Genomic DNA, 14,554 nt, shown 5'->3' with positions numbered 1-14,554 from the left:
ACAAGTTCCAACTAACGAACTCATGTTTGAAATAAAAATTATGGGAGATTTTGGACGACTACTATCTTAAGAAAAGGTAGCTTACAAGTTCCAACTGACAAACTCATATTTGAAATAAAAATTATGGGACATTTTGGGCGACTACTATCTTAAGAAGAGATAACTTACAAGTTCCAACTGACAAACTCATGTTTAAAATAAAAATTATGGGAGATTTTGGACGACTACTATCTTAAGAAAAGATAGCTTACAAGTTTCAACTAGCGAACCCATCTTTGTTTGAAATGAAAAATCATGTGCGTGTAGATTTTAGAGATCCTCAATTTAACAAAAGCGCTTCTATACATTATAATGAGCACTTGATAAGGTTCAAAGAGACATGTGCCTTTTGGAACCCAAAAGGTATAATAAAAATTTAAGGATTTGTTTATCAAGCCAACGCTCATGGACATAAACATCAAAAATTCAGATTTGCACATCATACGCAATCTCAACAACATACCAGAGCACGAATTTCATATCAATTGCAACAACAAAATAGTTTTCACATAAACCTCAATCAAATACACAAGTCTCAACAATGGAGAAAAACCTAGAGAAGGGTGAGGATCCCTCTCTATCCTTCATGCATTTGACACTAATATTAGAGTAATTCTCTTTCCACCCCTTACCTGAAAATTTTCAGCAATCTCCAAGCTCTAGCTATAACTTCATCCTTCCCACAAACCTTTGTTTTTCTTCTTCTCACACATGCCTCTTTCTCCCAATTCTCAAATCCACGTACTAACTATTTGGCTCCCTCCCTATTTGGTCTCAATTATCATGTGAATAGACCATTAGCATAAGATGCTGCTCAGACGTGCTAGATGACATGCAGAGAACAGAGACGCACATTGCCGTAATAAATAATTTAAGCATTTACAATAACAAAAATGTAGGAAGATAATTATCTATAAGTGAGATCAATTTTCCTCAATTTCTATTCGAAAATCGTAAACAAATGAGTTGAAACTGAAATATGTTAATTTTCAGAACAATACTACACTGGATCAGTGAAATAAGAAAATGAGAGGACAGAGCATAAAATTAACTTCTGCCACTATAAATTTTGTTCTTATTCTCTTGCCTTTTATTAAGGCTGAACTAACAGAAAGAATAGAACTGACTAATTACTCTTCAGCTGAACAAAAAATATTCTGTTTAGTTCTACCTAAGTACACCCCGAAAATTGTAGACTAACAAACTCAAACAACTATTTGGCAAAATCTCTCATCCTAACATTTGATTATTGTGAGCGATTCCGTAGTCTAGTGCAATCGATGGCTTGATCTGAACTAAATAAAACAGAGCACGGGTGTAGATTCACTCAGGCATATGTGTGCACATCTAACAGACAAGGCTTCCTTGCAGTTTAATCTTTAGCCTCTCAATTCTTTCAATCCTTTCCACAGCACCTGCATAAATAAATGTTAAGAAGCCTATGCTGATAAATTTCGAAAATATTATCATAAATAACACCCTGCTAGTATTTTGAAATTCAAAGCAATTGGAGAAATGAAAAATGTTTTTCACTTTTTCAATAGGAAGGAATTAAAAAGAAAAACTGAAAAATGACAGTTATGTTTATTAAACATGCAATAATTTTCACACAGTGATACATACATATTAACACCAAATCCTATTTTGAAAAATCTACAAATACAAGTAAGGAATTACTCGTATTTATTTTAATCAATGTTCTTTTTTCAATAAGAGAATAAGAAATTTATTTTAATCATAACTGTAAGAGACATGAGAATAAAAAAAGTTACTATGAGGTAAACTAATCTAATATCTATCAAGAAAAATAGAAAAGCAGTAATTATAGGTCAGAAAGCACTAGTTTATTCTATAAACCTATTTGCTTAGCCATGTAAAGATGTAACATTAAGTCCAACTCTATCAAGCAAAGATTCAGAGACTATTTATTTAGCTTTTCTAATTGAAAAATAAGTTCAACTAGTCAACTACTATAAAAAATAAAAAAGAGTAAGGAATTAGCTTGTTCTCAAAAGATTTTCTATATTTTGAACAGAAGGTGAAAAAGCACCTTTTATATCTCTTCTTTGAACCACATGGACAGGGAGCATTCCTGCTAACTTGTCCACTTTTCGCCAAATTAGACCTTGCAAGATCCACTGGATTCGTACCGACCAGCTTTTGGAGCTAGAGAACAAGAAAAATAAATATGAATGGTTAGCAAAGTAATCCTCTTATCTCATATTGTATTATACATATGCTCATAAACTCATAAATATCTTAGTTATCAAAGAAATTGATTATTGACTTGGTTTGCATGCATTAGAGTATTTACACATAAACATCCAAATCATGCAAACAATGAAACCAACTCTCAATGAAATATCAATACCAACAGAAAAGACAAGAAAATACACAACAGACACATAAACATCCATTTTTTAATCTATGGTGCAATGCCACACAATACATTTCCGGTAAGATGAATCAACATCAAGAATACAGTTTGTGATGGATCTCAACAGAAGAACACAATGCACGGGTTTGGAAACTGCAATCATCACGCTGTGACAACACGATACATCAAGTTACGCAGTGAGGTCATGACTTGACCCCTGTCACTGGAATTCCAAACATGCTATATAATATATAGAATGCGTCGAGACTAATATAAGCAATTAATATTGAGCAGTGTGATCAGGGCCGTCTTTGAGGGCGTCCAAACTGCACAGGGCCCAAAATTTATCACAGTCAAACTAAAGCTAAGGCCTCATAAAAATTTTGTTATTGTTAAATTTTGGTTAAATAGAGTCTCGAATTGTTTTGTCATGGTTGAATCGTGGTTAACCTACACAGGGCCTCCAAAAACTTAAGACGACTAGTATGGTGTACATCAAAATTCACTAGCTCCACAGTCTAAAATAATTCTAAAACCAGTTTATGAAGCAACCATTTCCGTCATTAATTGTCACAGAAAAAAATCACAGGGTTAACCCAAGGCTTAGCACCTAGTTAGTCATCAACAACAACAACCAAGTCTTATCCCACTAAGTGGAGTCGGATACATGGATCAACTTCTACCATAATGTTCTATTGAGGACCATACTTATATCTAAATCATTAATCTCAACATTTTTTTTAATAACTTCTCTTATACAAACCCAAATTGGCCTCTTTATTTCAAATGTCAAGATAAAAATTCCTAAGCAAGACCAATTTTCAAGCATAACAACCAACATAAAAGCAAGATTCATATCTTCAATAAGACAGTTAAAGTGTTAATTAAGTATGAAGATTACTTCAGCAATATTTTTCGGCATTGGTTTTCCTTCTTTATTCAACTCCTGAATCTTCTTCTGTGCTTCTTTAGCCCAAGTAAACTTCGCAAGTGCATTCTCGACATCAGCAATCGTGCAATTACAATGTTTCGCCGCTTCTTGTTTATGACTAGTCTTCAAATTCTAAACATAACAAACAACAAAATCATCATAAACCCTAAAAAAAAACAAATGCAGAAAATCCTAATAACAAATTAGTACATTATTATTACAGTTTAATCTAAACAAAAAGATACCTCTCCGGTATAATCGAATGTCGCGAGATATCTAATAATTGCTTCGTATTTCTCAAACGCAGTAGCGAAAGTAACTTCGCTGCTTCTTCCAACCATATACTCTTTAAACGCGCCAATTTTTCTCGCTTTCTTCATTTCATCTGCGAAATCTGTGAGCAAAATTGGATGAAAATGAAAACCTAAAATTATGAAGAAGAATAAGAAGAAGAGATTGAAGTGAGGGAGATGAAGTTACTGAGAAGTGTGAATGGTCCGGAGGGAATTTGAGATGCGTCTGGCAATGGTTGTTCGGTTTTTTGGGGTGTGAAGACGTTTTTGACCTTGTTGAGCCATGAATTCTGAAGGTGGAGTGTGGTGGAAATTGAACGGTGGTGATGATGACGATTTATGATTCTGGTTGCGATGCGAAATAAGGCCATGGAATGGATTTCTGTAATGTCTGAATTTTCAAGGGTTTTAAGATGGGGTTTTTGCATAAAAAATTGCTACCTCCGTTTAATATAGGTTTCGGTTAAAAAATATTAGGACTTCAAGTTCAAGCTGCAGCTATCAATGAAAAATTGGTCACGGATCTTGACTGACAGTACCTATTTTGCGACTTAAGATCAAGGAGCAGAAACAACCGAGCTTTACAGCCCTCGTACGTGACTAGTATGTGACAAGACTATTAGGCTTCTTTAACGTATTAAGGTTGTTATGACACTTATTCCGGTAGAGTTTTAGGTCAGTTTTTGATAAAAAAAAATGAAGATTTCTTAACCAACCCCATAGGTATAGGGCGCATTATCGAATTGACGAAATTGTCATCGTATTCTGTAGATGCATCTTCGAAAGTATTATTTTTTTTATTTAACGTTGTTTTGTTCCGTAGATGCATCTACAGAATCAGTTAGACCCAGAAAACCAAAACAGCAGCATTTTTAACCATAAAAGACTCATGCATTGATTCATTGATTAATAGACATTACGACGAAACTTCAAACAGAAAACTAAGAAAACTAAGAGATCTAAGATATTACAACTGCTAAAACAATATCTTTTAATCCATGCATCATTAGACCAGAATCGACGCCGCCTTCAACTTCATCCCACCAACGTTGCTTTTCTCCGGTTTTAAAATTGGTCCTTGTTCTAAGCCTCTGGATCCTTCGGATGACTTTGTCGGGTTTGTACTCCCCCTCTAACTGAGACATCAGAGTCCTCTTGAGTTGGTTGAAGGTATGGATGTTCCAAAATATAATTGGCATAGGGGGTTTGACCAGAGAGAAAATAACATGCTCATTCCTTCTACTATATTTCAGTTCCGGATCGGGACGCCTGGATGATGTTCGCTGCCATGAATAGGACCTTATGCGAGACATTTTTGTGTTTGTGTTTAGGGTTTCTGTTTGTGTTTGTGTGTAATGCAAACCCTAGAAACTCCAAATTATAGAAGCCTTTGGAGACTATGGATCACAGAAACTCTGGCACAGAACGTTCCGTAGATATATCCACAGAAGGGTCATAGATTTCTCCCTTCCGTAGATGCATCTATGGTAAACACGCATAATTTTCTATGTAACACCCTTCCGTAGATGCATCTACGGAAGTTTCCCTGCTATTTTTTTGGCAGAATTCAAAGCAGTAGCAGTAGTGGCATGTAATAGTATAAAACACATAAACTACAAAAAAAGGGATTATATTGCAATGGTGTAGGGTTTTTAGGGTGTGGGATATGAAGAGTTTGAAGAAATGAAACAATGAGTGGAGTGATCGTGCTGGTTCAAACTATATTAGACACTTCCGTAGATGCATCTACGGAACAATGTAACGCTAAGCTATACCGTAGATGCACCTACGGAAACGTCCATGAACTGATTTTATGTGTATTTTTTCCCATATACACTAGTTTATTACGCTTTCGTAGATGTATCTACAAAAGGAAACAATTTTTTTAAAAATATGGGGTGCTTCCCGATGTTTATCTACGAAAGTTGGGGGCAAAAATGAAATTTCGTGTGGTGTTTAAGAGATTCATGGGGTTGGATGAGAATCTTTCAAAAAATATTCAAATCGAGAATATCATCATCGATTTGGTTGATCGGCTTACAATTTTTTTCTAAATATTATATTTATTTATATATTCTCCATTTTATGTGTTTTTCTTGTGTGCGTTATGCTATTAATTTTTTAAATAATTTTATATTATTTATTTCCTGCTCTATTTTTAAAAAAAAAAACTTACAAATTATTCTTAATTCATACGAAAGTGACATGATTTTTATTGGACCATAAAATGAATTCATTATCAAATATAAAAATGGCACAAAGCATAGAGAGTTGGGAAGAGATTTGAAAGTTTAACAAATAAAACACAACAATAACAACAAAAAATTGCAATACGGATAAATTAACATGTTTCACACATCAAACACATCAAAATTATTTTGTAACAAGACTAGAAGGAATTTCATTGAAGAAGAAGAAAAAAACAATAAAAAAATAATGAAAACTAAGGAAGAAAACTTGAATACAAAGAGCAACAATGGTGGTGGGCGATGAGAGTAGCAGTTCGGTGAGAGTAAGTTTTTGTGACTTATGATTTCTATATGTCTAGAGTTTGGTTCTAGCTGTGTGTTTTGCTAAAAGGAATGAAGTGTAAATAAAGATGGATAATGGTTGGGCCGATATAAAATTTGGGCTAAATGATTGGAGTAATAAAAGATTTATAGTGTAATTATGGTCATTGGTTCAGTTCATCAGTTTGTCGGTTCTTAAAAATTAAAACTAAGAACTGAACCAACCGGAACCACCTTGATTTTTAGTGGTTTAATTCGGTTTTAGAACCGAACCAAAAACAAACCGCTTTTTTGTTTGGTTTGAATTGTCGGTTTAATTGGTTTTTTTATCTACTTACACCCCTAAATGGAGTGGAGTGGAATATGATGGAATCCAATTAATCTCATTTTATTTAATTATTCGTTTTTTTGTTTCATCTGATTTAGAATGTTGGGGTTTATGTATTAGAATGCAATGAGTGCACTGCATGGTAAGGTAGTTAGTGTTCATACTAAGAATGCAATGAATGTAGTGCATGGTAGTCAAGGTTCATAGTTGGGTAGTTAGATTGCTCATGAAGTTAGGTAGAGAGCAACTAACTTCATCCCTTGTATAAATACACTTAGTCATGATTGGTGTTATAGATGAGAAATATAACAAAGATATCAAGTTGAGCTTGATCTTTGCCATTCATATTCATCTCCTCTTCTGTGCATAATCATGTTCATCAATGGTGAATCAATTCTCTCATATAACATGGTATTACTCGCCTAGGGGACCAACTATTCCGCTGCACAACACACAGAGCTTCATGTTTCCACTTGCATCACAAGATTCAGAGAATCTGTGATCGTCTTCCTCGTGCATCTGCCACCTTTGTGTGACCTGTGGAGAATTCAATTTTGAAGAAACTGCATAGCATCGGAGCAAAGGTGTGTTATCCGTCTCGCGCGAATCTTCTACTTCAAATAAGCTTCAGTTCTTAAAAGATTTCGTGCAAGAAATTCATCTTTTCAGAGGAATAATGGTGAAATGAATGTTGAAATTCCATCACAAAGTTTCCCAATGAAAACTCAAGATTCGCAAGTTATTGTAAAATCCATGCGTTCTCAGGTTCCTCCAACACGTTCGCGCCCAGACTTTATATCAAACTTCAGTAAATCAATTTCTTGCCGGGGAATCAACAAGTAGAAGGAGTGATTCTTTCACACAAGCTGCACAAGATGGTTTTTAATCCTCACATCCCACCAATGTTCAAGTCTGAAAGTGGTCGTCTTGAGAATGGCATTTATGAAGCTTATGAGGAATGGATAGTGCAAGATCAAGCACTTTTCACATGGCCATTATCTATGATCTCTAAGTCAGTTCTTCCTAGGTTTCTCTCATGCAAGCATGCCTATGAGGTATGGGACGAGGTGCACAAGCACTATAATGCACAAATGAAAGCAAGAGTGCATCAATTACAAGCTGAACTGAAAATGAGTAAGAAGGGTACTCGTTCAATCTCTGAGTTTGTGTTTTGCATCAAATCGATTGTTAATTCCCTCATGGCCATTGGTGATCCAATATCGGATCGTGATCAAATTGATGCAATTCTTCAAGGGCTTCCTGAAGAATATAATTCCTTTATCATTATGGCATACAACAAAACAGAACTAATGGATATTTATGAAGTTGAGGGCTTACTATATGTGCAAAAAACTCAACTTGACAAGTATCGTCAAGAACTTGTAGCACCATATGCCACAACCAATGTAGCTCAAACATCTTATCAGAATCATCATGCCACCACTAACTCAGGTGGTTCACGTTATCACAAAAGAGCTCAAGGCAAGCATGTCGAGGTAGAGGCATGAGCAAGTCCAATAATTCAACTGGGAGTTGCCCCACATGCCAACTCTGTAACAAGTATGGACACTCGTTCATGAAATGTTGGCATAAATTTGATGATTATTTTGAACCCTCAACAACAAAAGCTTAAAATTCAGCTGGAACTTCTCATCAGGCAACTAATGCTCAAGTAGATACCAAGAATTCGACTCGTGCTTCCACTCAAGCCAATGCCTATCTGGCACATCAGGATCAACTACAAATTCCTCAAGAATTGGAATCCCAAGCATAGCTTGCAGACTCAGGTGCTTCTCATCATATTATCTCTGATTTATCAAACTTGCAATATATTAAACCATGTGTTGGACCAAACAAAGTAGTTTTTGGAAATAGAAATAGCTTCAAATTTAAGGTTGTAGGCAATTCCAAATTTTATTCTTCCTATAAGTCTAAGTCACATTTGCATCTTGTTGATTTACTCCATGTTCCACATATAACTAGAAATCTTATTTCAGTTTCCGAATTTACCAAAGACAATAAAGCTTATTTTGAATTTCACCCTAACACATGCTTTGTGAAATCTCAGGAATCTAACTATGTGCGACTAAAGGGATTATTAAATGAAAGTGGTATGTATTGTTTCAGTAAGCTCAATGTGGCACCCTCAATGGCTAGCTTGCAGCTCAAGTCATAAATTCTAGATGCAGTAGTTAATAATGTTGTGTTTGTAGCTCAACCAACAATCCTCTAGCAGTCTTAGCTACAAACACTATATTTATTTATGTATTTCACTATAGTGTTTTTCTTGTGATTTTCTTGTGTTTTTTTTTTGTGATTGACAAAGTTGTGTTTTTCTCAGTTCCTTATTCAAGCTTATACCAAATTTTGTCAATTATTCTATATTTATTTATGTATCCTTCACTATCGTGTTTTTCTTGTGTACTTTATGCTATTAATTTTTTAAATAATTTCATATTATTTGTTTCACGCTTTATTTAAAAAAAACTTACAGGTTGTTCTTAATTCATTCGAAAGTGACATAATTTATATTGCACCATAAAATAAGTCCACTATCAAATATAAAAATTGGCACAAAGCATCGGAGAGTTGGGAAGAGATTTAAAAGCTTAACAAATAAAACACAACAATAACAATAAAAGTCGCAATACACAAATTAACATGTTTCACACCTCAAACACATCAAAACTACTTTGCAACAAGACTATAAGGAATTTCATTGAAGAAGAAGAAAAAAAAGGTAAACAAATAATGAAAACTAAGGAAAAAAACTTGAATACAAAGAAGGCGACCATAACATATCAGAACGATGGTGGAGAGAGCAACAATGGTGGTGGGCGGTGAAAACAACAGTTCGGTGAGAGATAGTTTTTGTGACTTATGATTTCTACGTGTCTAGAGTTTGATTTTAGTTGTGTGTTTTGCTAAAAGGAATGAAGTGTAAACAACGATGAAGAATAGTTGGACTTATATAAAATTTTGGCTAAATGATGGGAAGAATAAAAGATTTAGAGCGTCATTATGGTCATTAGTTCGGTTCATCGGTTTGGCGTTCTTAAAAATTAAAACTAAGAACCGAATCAACCCTAACCACCTTGATTTTCATTGGTTTGATTCGGTTTTGGAACCGAACCAAAAACAATCATTTTTTTGTTTGTTTGGTTTGGATTGTCGCTTTAATTAATTTTTTCTGATCTATATATACCCCTAATTGGAGTAGAATGGAATATGATGGAATTCAATTCATCTCATTTTATTCAATTCTTTATTTTTTGGTTTTATCTGATTTGGGATGTTGGGGTGTATGTATTAGAATGCAACGAGTGTAGTACATGGTAATAAGGTAAGTAAGGTTCATACTAAGAATGCAACGAGTGTAGTACATAGTAAGGTAGTTAGGGTTCATAGTTAGGTAGTTAGATTACTCATGAAATTGGGTAGAGAGCAACTAATTGCATCCTATGTATAAATACACTAAGTCATGACTAGTGTTACTAATGAGAAATATCACAAAGATATCAAGTTGAACTTGATCTTCACCATTCATATTCATCTCATAGCACGAAATTATAATTTACTCTTTAATTAATAAGATAAATGTTATATCATTAATTTTTAATTTATTCGATTAGTTTATATTATAATATATTATGTTATATTTATTTTATTGATGTTTGTTAATTCTTGATTATTTTTTTTCAGAGGTGTAGATTTTAAAGTTCTTATAATTTTATGTTTGATAATTTTGATTATTATATTTTTTAGGTACAAATTTTTGAAATATTACAAAATGGGTCATGCTAACGTGTGGCCTAAGGGCACATCTTAAGGATATTATAATTAGAAAAAGTTAAATGTAATTAAATACAATAGAGTCATATTTAAAGTTTCAATACATTGAATGCACGCGTTCCAAAAAAATATTTCTATAAATATCTCATTAATTTGTGCCCTTGAGGCATATGTTAGCTTTTCCCTTACAAAATTTACATTTTGGATCAAATTGAAAAGATAGAGGGTTTAAAGATAAAAGTTATAAAAAATTTCTTTTAAGAATTAATAAATATTTGTCTCCCGGTCTCAAATGGAGTAATTATAAGTTGATGTATTTTGTTTGACTTTTAAATATGTAAATTTAATTTGTCCATTTAATTATGTATTTTTTTTTTCAAATGAAAATTTAACATTTATTAATTTTATGTAAGGTTTTCAATAGATAGTCAAATAAAACAAGGGTCAGGCTAACATGTTCCAAAAAAATTTAACATTTATTACTTAAATATAATAAAGTCATATTTAAAGTTTCAACACATTGAATGCACGTGTTCCAAAAAAATCTTTCTATAAATAACTTATTAACTTGTGCCCTTGGGGACATGTTAGCTTTTCCCATAAAACAATTAATTTATATGTACATTGTTATTTCATTTTAATCATTCTTTCTCTATTCCTCTTTGCCACTATTATCAACACCACAATCTTATTTTATTTTACTTCTTTTTCTACAACAACCAATCCTTATTAATGTAAATGAAAACACTTTTGGCCCTTAAAATAAAATTCATTTTGTTTTTATTTTCTAATTATTTATTTCCAAATAATTATATTATTTACTAATAAACTAAATATAATTAATTATCATGGAGCTAACTTATTTTTATATTGTATTAATTAATTCAAAATTTTTTATTTTTTTAAATTTTTTATTTTTTTATCTTTTTATGATATGTTTATATTCCTTACTTATTTATTTATTTATTTTTTCATGATTTGTCTGCTTTTTATTTATCTTTAATTTTGAATTCTATTTTTTATGTATACAAAATAAATTGATTTGAAAAATATATATTACTATTAGTATATAAATTTTCGTATAAATTTGTACACTTTGCAAATTTTATTATATTTTAATTGTAATTTTTTAAGTTATATTAACAATATATATTATTATATTATAAAAAAATTATTAAAATTTTAATATTCTTTTACAAAAAAGCACAATCAACATGAAATATTTAAATATTTTTTAAAGTATGTGTTTATTAATAGTAAATCAATAAAATTTATCCGTGCATCGCATGGATAGACGACTAATATTTATCAATAAATATTAGCTCTTAAAAAATTATATAAATGATTATCTCATAAATATTGATCATATAATTTAAATAAATACAAATGCAAAACAAGCAGATTTTTATTTCAATTCTTTGAAAACTATATCACAAACAACGTATACATATAGTTATAAACAATAATCAAAATAAATTTTAAATTTTCCTTATGATACTTTAATATATAGTTGCAATTTTTTAGGATTGTTTAAAATAATTGATGAATTTCTTTAGAATGCATACAAATCGTCATTGATACATTTCTGATCAATGAGACAAAATATATTATTAATTATAATATTAAATTTTAAGTTTTTCTAAAACTATAAATAATTTCATCAATAAAAATTAAAATATTATGATTTACACAATTCTTACTATGATACTTAAATATAAGTCTTTTAAGAACTCAATCAAATTTTTTTGGTAATTATACAGAAACTCAATCACAAATTATTTTATGAATTTTTCAAGAACTTAATCGCAAATCTTGTCACGCAGTTCTTTAAAAATTCAATCACAAATATTTTTATTAATAAAAATAATACTCTTCATTTATGTTTTCAGGAACTATATCAAAAAATTCATTATTTTGCTATCCTTCAGGGATGCTTTTATATATTCTTTAAGAACTACAAAAAATTTAATATATTTCAATAATCTGAGGATGTTTAATTCTTCAGGAACAATAAAAACAAAACTTATTATTTTTCTATCATTTATGGATACTTGATAAGTTCTTTTGAAGCTATATAATAAATGGTTATTTGACTACATCTAGTATGATTGATAATATTTTAATTTGCTTCAGGGATGATTAGTAAATTCTTCAGGAACTATATAATTAATTATTATTTTCCTATTCGTTATCATTTCCTTTTCAAGTTTGATAGAGTTTCGTGATGATAATGTGTTATGAAATTAATAAGAATCAATATAATAGAAGAGACGAATGAGAGAAATAATATTATAGTATTCTAATTATCAGGGAATGATTGTACAATATGAGTTATATTTATAGAACATATGTAATAAGGGAAATGCTTATCTCGCGAAATATATTTCACGAAAAAAATTCACGAAAGGAAATAAACCAAAATTCACTTGATGTTTTTTTTATTTTTTAAGCTGAATTGTCCAAGTTACAATAGTGGTATTCGTTTAATGCTATTTAACTGAATTTTTTATAATATTTATTGATTAATTTGAGACCAAAGTAGAGTAGATGGAACCAGTGTTTTAAAAACCGGAACGGACATCAAACCGGTGAGGGTATTGGATCACTGGTTTATTGATCGAACCACTGAGTCACTGGTCGAACCACATGACTAAATTGGGTTAAATCGGATAACTCGGTTGAATAAACCGGTCGTTATAACAAAATTATATAGGTATAAAATCTGTCGAAAATTGATATAAAAATGCTCATGTAATAAATAGAAAATTGATATGAAAATTCATAATCATGACATTTATAACAATTTATTTTACTATCAAAAATTAAAATTTTCTTTTTATAATATTAGTTAATGAAAAGATTAAATTGTCGTAATTATTATGTTTTTTCAAAAAATACATCTAAGTTTAATTTAAACCGGTATCACACTCTTAAGGATAATTTTTTTCATACAAATATTCTTTTAGAGATTCTATTTTATTCGTTATATTAAAGTTTAATTGTCATACATAAATTTTCTTTGATGTGGTTGCTGGATTCTAAGATATGTGTTGCACGACATTCGCCTTGCCAAACAACTTTTTATCATTCATTGTTATACTAAAACGTAATCTCAAATATTGATTAATACATTCCTATTGTGAATCTTGAATGTCTAAAAAAGAAGATATTTTTTTAGAAAATACATTCATGTTTTAATTTTAATAAGTATCACATTTTTCATGTCTTGTTAGAGATTCTACTTTTGAGTGTTATATATTAAAGTTTCCATCATCACCCTACATAAGCTTCCTTTGTCGTGGTTGATGAGTTCCGATGTATGTTACACGACATTTGTGTTGTCAAAAAGCGTTTCATCGCCCCCTTCTTATATTAAAACGTAATCTAAAATATTGATTAATACACTTTTATTGTCAAAATCTCGAATGTCTAATGCATCATATCTTCATTTTATTTAGGATTAAATATATTTTCTGATCCTTACAAAATTATCAATTTTGAGTTTTAGTTTTTATAAAAAAAATTATGTTGTAGTCTCTACAAAATTAATTATACACGTAGTTTTAGTCATCGTAGAAGGACTAAAACGTCATGCAAAATCAATTTTATAAGAACTGAAACATGACTTTCACTTATATGGGTGCGTTTGATTAGCAAATTATGAAATACTAGACAGAGCAGTACTAGACAGTACAGAACAATACATGATAACTTTTTGTATTGTACTGTGTTTGATGATTACTGGACTGGACATCAATATAATTTTTATTATAATATTTTTTTGATATATATAAAATATTAATATTATATTTATGAATTAAAATATTAAATAATAAGAAAGAGAGAAAAAATAATTTTTTTTGATTTTTTTTATTTTATAATTAGGGTGCGTTTGATTTGCTAAAAAATCAGGTACTGGACAGGACAACTTTTTTTTTACTCTGTTTGATGCAGAAACTAATCATGGACAAAAAATTTGGCAAGGTACTGGACAAAACCATAATTTCTTGTCTCCCACTAAACCATGGGACAACTTTTTGTATCAAGCACTAATTAAAAAAAAAATCAAAAAAATTTATTTTTTCTCTTTCTTATTATTTAATATTTTAATTCATAAATATAATATTAATATTTTATATATATCAAAAAAATATTATAATAAAAATTATATTGTTGTCGAGTCCAGTAACCATCAAACACAGTACAATACAAAAAGTTATCATGTACTGTTCTGTACTGTCTAGTACTGCTCTGTCTAGTATTTCATAATTTGCTAATCAAACG

At 30.7% G+C, this 14,554-nt stretch overlaps 1 protein-coding gene across 1 annotated transcript; it reads right to left on the bottom strand.

Annotated features, from left to right (window-relative positions):
• Positions 1-1,081: 1,081 nt before the first annotated feature.
• Positions 1,082-4,266, bottom strand: LOC131612851 (uncharacterized). Its single transcript, XM_058884605.1, has 5 exons — positions 3,828-4,266; positions 3,593-3,741; positions 3,318-3,479; positions 2,090-2,205; positions 1,082-1,454 (listed from the first exon to the last, which is right to left on the bottom strand). The coding sequence occupies exons 1-5, from the start codon at positions 4,066-4,068 to the stop codon at positions 1,436-1,438; spliced, it is 687 nt and encodes a 228-aa protein (XP_058740588.1). The 5' UTR covers positions 4,069-4,266; the 3' UTR covers positions 1,082-1,435.
• Between the last annotated feature and the right edge of the window lie 10,288 nt (positions 4,267-14,554).

The sequence above is a fragment of the Vicia villosa genome, linkage group LG6 (assembly GCF_029867415.1).
Source record: "Vicia villosa cultivar HV-30 ecotype Madison, WI linkage group LG6, Vvil1.0, whole genome shotgun sequence".
Lineage (NCBI taxonomy): Eukaryota > Viridiplantae > Streptophyta > Magnoliopsida > Fabales > Fabaceae > Vicia > Vicia villosa.
Note: the sequence above shows the minus strand (reverse complement) of the source record. Positions and strands in the feature narration are given on the sequence as shown.